Below are 7,500 nucleotides of genomic sequence, written 5' to 3' on the forward strand. Positions count from 1 at the left end.
GATGACTTGGTTATTGTGGCTGTGTGAAATGGTGATTTATCATAACTGATTATGACGTTTACATCCCCTGGCAGTTTATGCTATTTGCCGAGAGCATGTTGAGTGACAAGATGTTTGGATTAGATGAACATGACGAAGGAGGAAGGGACTGCGGTAAAAAAAAATGGGGGGGGGGGGGCATGGGGTAGAGTAAACAGGGTAGAGGTGGAAGAAGGATAGAGGGAGGAGACGGTCGCCGTGGTGACAAAAAGATAACAGGGAACTCTGTGACGGAAATCCTGTTTCACCTTCATTCTATGCCTATTTTCATCTCTGACATGCACACACACACACACACACACACACACACACACACACACACACACACACACACATAGCACAAATGCTGCGCTCAAACACACACATGCGCATACATGCAAAAATGTTCACTTCCCTCAACATTCTCCCCCTCTCTGCACACTCTCCCTCTATCTCTCTTTCTCTCACCCACTGCACAGACCCCTTCTCTTTTCTCTCTCCCCCTCTCTCTTCATCTTCTCCGCCTCCTCTCACTCTCTCTCTCTCTCCCCCCTCTCTTTTTATCTTCTACCCCTCTCTCTCTCTCTCTCTCTGTCTCCTCTCTCGCTCTCTCTCTCCCCTCTCTTTTTATCTTCCACCCCTCTCTCTCTCTCTCTCTGTCTCCTCTCTCGCTCTCTCTCCCCCTCTCTCTTCATCTTCTCCGCCCCTCTCACTCTCTCTCTCTCTCTCTCTGTCTCCTCTCTCGCTCTCTCTCTCTCCCCCTCTCTCTCTCCTGCAGTGAATGAGCTGACCTGACAGTGCTCCTCCTCTGTACTGAGTGCTCTGGGTCTCTCTCTGAATTATTTAGAAGCTGGGACCCCCACGAGTGCTTGTCTTCCCCTCACACCCCCTCATTGCTCTCTCCCTCTCTTCCTCTCTGTCTCTGTCCCTTCCTTCCCTCTCTCTGTCGTTCTTCTCTCTCTCTCTTCTGGCTGCTGGCACGGCCTGCTCTGGTTGAGGTGAGTGACAGTCTTATACGGGTCCTCCATGTGACTGCACCATCAACTCCAAGTGTGACTCACAGACATCACTAAGGAGGGGGTCAGGCATGGAGTCATCATGCTGGAGATAGAAACCATGTGGGTGCCATCACCACACAAGAGCCAAACACCACACTGACCACCGTCAGAACACACTGGTGCACTAGAGCACCACAGGGATAGATGAATGGATGGATGGATGGAGGGATGGATGGAGGGATAGAGAGAGTACCAAGTGAATGACTCCCTGACTGACAGACAGGCTGATGGACAGACAGACAGACAGACAGACAGACAGACAGACACACTGGTACAGTAGCTCAGCATCTGGTCTGACACGGCAGCCTCTAGCTCATTTTGACCTAGTTAGTCATTTAAATAAGACACCATCGAGGAACGAAGGGAGAGAGGCGGAGGGAGGGAGAGAAAGCGAGAGATAAAAAGGAGTGGACGTGTGTTTGTTGTGTCGGTTCTTTCATGGAAAGCATTTTCTGTGGGGAAATGGCAGTTCCGCGGGGGGGAGTAAATTAGTTCATTTCTCGTTGCATTCCTTTGACTTCCACCTAAATGGTTTTCATTCACAAGCCGTCGTGAGGTGTAGCTACTCCTATGGACGCCACGCTGATTGAGTTATTCATAGCCGTTTTTGTGTTGCAGTCTGTCTCTCTTCCCTCCCTCACTCCCTCCCTCCCCCGCTCCCTCCCTCCCTCTGTCTCTGCCTCCCTCTCTCTCTCTCTCTCTCTGTTCCCTTTAGAGATGGGCCTACCTCACTCTCACTAATCACCATGGCAACCTGGTAATCCCTTATCTAGCAGAAACATTCTGACACACTGTGCCACAAACACACAGTACACATACGCACGAACACACACACGCGCACGAACACACACACACACACGCGCACACACGCACACAGACACACACACACGCACACACACACACGCGCACATACACACACACACAGTGAGGCGTAGAAGTGCACAATACGATGCAAGCCACATCTTCTCACAAAAACACAAACTCACTAATCATCTTTGACATACACATTTGCCTTGAGATTAACTATATCATGATAAAACATTGTTTATTTCAAGGGGAACCTTTGATGTTATGCTTTATGAATATCCTATCGTGTGAAGGCCTGGGATTGTGTGCATAATATACTCTACTTATGTATGCATGGTGTATGCGTGTCTGTGTCTACAGTATGTGCACACGTGTGTGGCAGTGTTTTCATATGAACATGTACATTTGTGTATGCATGTGTGTCTGTGAGTGAGAGAGTGTGTGTGTGTGTGTGTGTGTGTGTGTGTGTTAGTCCCTGTGCAGGACTGTGTTTAACTGTAATTGATTTCACACCCAGGTCAATGGCTTTGCAGCTAAGAGGAAAGAGGCATACGCTGTACTTAGCTTCTCAACCCAACCACAATTGTTCTGCAGGCATATGTGTCTCTGTCCTTGTTTGTGTGTGTGTGTGTGTGTGTGTGTGTGTGTGTGTGTGTGTGCGCGCGCGTGTGTGTGTGTATTTTCCATTTTCATGATTTAATTTGCTGCTGTAAATGTGGTTGTCAGTTTGCCTTTATTTAGTAAATGAAAGACACTAATACACATTCAATTTATCCCAGTCATTTTCATATCAAACACATTGTACACACACAGATACACACGCGCACACACACAGGACACAGACACATACACTTATGGTTATTACAGTAACCAACATGTATCCAACATGTATCCAATTCTAACAAGTCATATGTCCCTCAGGCACTTATACACGTGTGAGAACAGTCTGGGTAAAACAGCTGAATCCATTCAGTATACTTCTAATCAAGGAGGCCTCTCACTATGAGAAAAAAATACAAACATACACAACGCATATAGGCAGGTATAGGGTTTGGTTTGGTTTGCTAGCTGAACATTCTAAATACCCATCCAATCATTATCACTCGGTCAGTTGACAGACAGAGTGACCAGCTAATGAGCCTGATCGTCAAGATAGATCAATAGATTGATTGGACTATCTGATGGATGGGTTAACACCGTTCAATCAGCTGTATTGATCTAGCAGGGCTAACTAACAGATCTAGTTAATGGATAATGGATGGTACCCAGTAAGCCATCCCGTTGGAAGGTGAACCATGAGCCATGTTCAAATACTGTTTAGAAGCACCCTTCATTCCTTCCTTCCTTCCTTCCTTCCTTCCTTCTTTCCGTCCTTCCTTTGTTGAAGTACCAACAGATCTAATATGACTAGATTGGTGAAAGCAAATGGCTATTTTACAGACCTTTAACGAACAGTCTCATCAGTGACGACTCACAAGAATTGGAGGAAGGAAGAATGGAAGGATGTAGCAGATCTGGGGCAAAGAAATAGGATAGATAGAGTGAAAGCCACAGCGATGGCTGATTGTATATTAACTTAATCTCATTTGATTCTATGTTGTTTGGTGTGTAGTAGCACTTTTAACATGTAGGCGTAAGTATTCTGGGTGGGCCATACCGTACAGAGTGTGACTGCTGCATATCTGGTTATTTTGTCACAAGTGGTTATACAGTATTGCAAATAGTGTGTGTGTGTGTGTGTGTGTGTGTGTGTGTGTGTGTGTGTGTGTGTGTGTTGTAATGTGTCGTGAGTTTAGAATTATAAGGTTCTATCTCCGTTTAGGGCAGTTCAGAGATATTGAGCGTCAAAGTGTTTACATTCCATTATGTTTTGTGAGATGGAACCTTTGTATTTTATTAATTACTAACTCAAAAATGTCAACATTTTTTAAATAACACCACACAGGCATTAATAAACACCTAATCCATCAGATTATGTAAAAAAACTCAATTTTGACAAAAATTGAGATAGAACCTTATAATTCTAACGTCACGGTGTGTGTGTGTGTGTGTGTGTGTGTGTGTGTGTGTGTGTGTGTGTGTGTGTGTGTGTGTGTGTGTTGTAATGTTCTATTAAGTCTGTTTCTATCTCTGTGGTTCTGCACACCGTGGGACAGGAATAAAGGAGAAGGCTATGAAAGGAGGGATTGTCCTCCTCCGCTCTATAAATACAGTCACTGCAGCGAGGATGAGTTTACTGTACAGTACAGTGCTTAGGGATTGGTAAGTGGCATGATGATGTGAATTCCTGAGTAGCCTGCTGCAGTGTGAGGGTTCGACCACTAGGCCGCGCCCTGGAGAAACTCGAATTGATTCCAGACACCTGCGAGTCCTTGAGCAACATGGCACAAAAATAAAGGCGTTGTTATACAGACATTTGACTTCTAACCTAGTCAATCCTTTTCGATCTGGGTGAATGGGGCATGTGTGTGTGTGTGTGTGTGTGTGTGTGTGTGTGTGTGTGTGTGTGTGTGTGTGTGTGTATGAGTGTGTGTGTGTGTGTGTGTGTGTGCGTGTGTGTGTGTGCGTGTGTGTGTTCAGTGTGGCCTGGGCACAGGGTGCTGCAGGGTCATGTGTTCGGCCCCAGTGAAGGGCAGCCTGTGTGTGCAGTAGTGGCGGACCACCTCGGGAATACTGGAGAACACACAGCTGCTCTGGTCCAGAGTATAACCCAAGCTCTTGCAGCCTTTAGTCTGGGCCACAATGATGTGAACACAACTCTGACTGGTCCTGAAAGAGAGAGAGGGAGGGGGAGAGAGATATCAAACATAATATTGTTGTGAATTACAGTGTGTAGTGCAGTAGAAAAGCCCGAGAAAGAAATAGGAATAAAAATGATCAATAGTAAAGGGTTAGAGCCGTACACAATCTCTCACAATCTCTCTCTTCAATTCAATTCAATTCAATTCAATTCAATTCAATTCAATTCAATTCAATTCAATTCAATTCGCTTATTGTCAGGACATACATCGTAGTAAATATTGTCAGGACATTGTAGTAAAAAAATGCTAAAGCATATGTAATGGTAATAGTAATCACAGTATTCATTTAAATGTTTATAAAAAAAAGATTACCGTATGTTTTATACATATATATATACATATATTATTATGTTATTATTATAAATGTAAATGTAAGTGTTAGAAATACAACAACAATAATAACACATATATACAGTATTACTATTGTATTGTCACATGTTTGGTCTAAAATGGAGAAACGGTTTCACAGTGAAGGTGGAAGTGCATCTCTGTCCCTTCACCCCCAGGCTGTGGTACAGTCACCACACACACACGCTCCTCTTTGGGTAGCCGTGTCTATCTGTGTCGTCCTTTCTCTACTGCCATGGTGGTCACTGAGCCTGTACTGGGTCAGGGTCTGTCTCTGTTGTGTGTCTCTAACAGAGAAGAGATAATCGGCCAATGTGTATTTTCTGTTTACGGGCCAGATAGCAATTTAGTCTACTTTGAGTTTTTGTTTCGTTTTTTCCAAAAGTTCCCAAATACGATTCTCTTGACTGACTCGTGAACTGGTTCACTCTACTCTGTTGTTCTGAAGCAGTGTTGGAGTGAGCTTGGTTTGTTTGTGACTGAGGGGCTCTTCTCTGGTCTCAGCTCTTGGGTCTCTAGTGCGTTGAAGTGTAAAGATTTGGGGCGGCTTATTTTCCGAAATTGTAGCACTCTTTTATTTATATTTATAATTAGTGGGAATCTGCGCATTTGTGTTCTGCATGCATTATTTAGGGATTTTTTCTCTCTGTCTCTCTCTGTCTCTGTCTCTCTCTCTCTCTCTCCTTCCAACACATGCTTCTCATCCTCAGTGTCTGTGGCTGTGTAATAGGGTTGACGATGTGAACTCTCTTGCGAGTGAAAGAGTATAATACACGCACACATGCACACATACACACACACACACACACACACACACGCACTTACTTAAGAGCGATAGAATATTTGCTGGTCCCTGATTCGCTGTCTCTAACAAGGAAGCTGGCGTCCCTACAGCGGTGCAGCTGAGCCTCGGCCTGCTGGCGACTCACACTGCCATGGTACCAGCTACAGAGAGAGGGACGACACACACATGTTACTGACTCACACTGCTGTGGTACCAGCTACAGAGAGAGGGATGACACACACATGTTACTGACCCACACTGCCGTGGTACCAGCTACAGAGAGAGGGATGACACACACATGTTACCCCCAGATATGTCAGACGTCACTTAAACAGGAGGGAATAACAGAGATACAGAGAGAGAGAGAGAGATAGTAAGAGATAGAGAAAGAGAGAGAGAGAGAGAGAGAGAAAGAGAGTAATAGACACAGACAGAGATAGAGTGTTAGCTACATCGCTACATAGCTGAAGGGTGAATGGGGATAGTAGTATAGGAGTAGAGATGTCAGATATACAATCAAGGATAGAGGAAGAGGGAGGAGATGATAGAGACGGGGGGGAGGGGGGGGTGAAGGGATGGAAGCTGTGGAGAGATAACCCAGTATGGTTCCGCTACAGGGCACAGCTGATCACGCTGACATTCAGCCAGGCTAGGAGAAGAACAAGAGCACATGCTAACGGTAACATGCTAACATGCTTAGAGCATGTTCCAGACACAAAAAGAGATTAGCGATGTGTTATGAGAGTTACTCATGTGAGAGGATGAGAGGAGGAAGTAGGCTTTCATTTGGCGCAGTGGAGGCCACTCAACATAGTGTATCGCCATTACTGTGACCATCCCTCTGTACATGATATAATACTGTATGTGTATCTGTTTCACACTGTGTTGGGCCGCTCCTGTTTTCTTTATTGCGTTTCATTGGGCCGCCATTGTTCCAATGTTTCTCCTCCTTTCCCCCCCCCCCCTCACCTCTGTTTCTCCAGGGGAAGGGTGGGGTCCACTCTGGCCGTCGTCTCACCCTCCGACGACGCGCCGGGGGAGGTCGGGGAAGGCGGAGAGAGTTTGAGGGTGGGGGAGGAAGGAGAGGGGGGGAGTTTTAGGTTTGGAGAGGTGGTGGTGGAGGAGGGAGTGGAGAGGGAGGAGTGTTTGAGGGTGGGGAAAGGAGGAGAGGGGGGAGAGAGGGGAGACAGTTTCAGAATAGGGGAGGAGGGGAAGGAGGGAGTGGGGGAGGATGGAGAGAGAAGGGGAGCGGGAATGAGAGTTTTTTGGTTCCAGTTCTTCTGTCTGAGTGTCTGCTGAAATTGCTGCGGGTTGGGGAGAGGAGCCTCCTCTTTACAGGGAGAACAGTCCACTCCCTCAAACTGAGCTGGAGAGAGAGAGAGAGAGAGAGAGAGAGAGAGAGAGAGAGAGAGAGAGAGAGAGAGAGAGAGAGAGAGAGAGAGAGAGAGAGAGAGGGAGAGAGAGATGGGGTGGTGGGGAGAAACAGGAAGAGGAGTGGGAAATCTTAGTTTTACTTACAGTACGGGTACAAATAATCACATTGAAGGGAAAAGTCAATGATTCCTAATCAATTGATATGAAAGTGTATCGAAGCTCTAAGATTACCTGACAGTGCTCTGACGATGTCCTCCTTCCTCCACTCCCAAGGCAGCTCGTACTCTCCCGAGGGCCGGGTGTCAGACTC

The 7,500-nt window shown here is 46.1% G+C and overlaps 1 protein-coding gene across 1 annotated transcript in view; it reads right to left on the bottom strand.

Moving 5' to 3' along the window:
* Window positions 1–4,335: 4,335 nt before the first annotated feature.
* she (Src homology 2 domain containing E) overlaps window positions 4,336–7,500 on the bottom strand; it is a gene marked incomplete at its 5' end in the record, with an annotated part of 6,109 nt that continues 2,944 nt past the window's right edge. Inside the window, 4 exons of the mRNA XM_080540585.1 lie at window positions 4,336–4,652; window positions 5,858–5,977; window positions 6,786–7,182; window positions 7,422–7,500. The exon at window positions 7,422–7,500 is cut by the window's right edge and continues 164 nt beyond it. Coding sequence (XP_080396711.1) covers window positions 4,460–4,652; window positions 5,858–5,977; window positions 6,786–7,182; window positions 7,422–7,500 — 789 coding nt within the window. The 3' untranslated portion in view covers window positions 4,336–4,459. The remainder of the gene's footprint in view (window positions 4,653–5,857; window positions 5,978–6,785; window positions 7,183–7,421) is intronic.

This window comes from Nansenia antarctica (assembly GCF_963989245.1).
Source record: "Nansenia antarctica genome assembly, chromosome: 10".
Lineage (NCBI taxonomy): Eukaryota > Metazoa > Chordata > Actinopteri > Argentiniformes > Microstomatidae > Nansenia > Nansenia antarctica.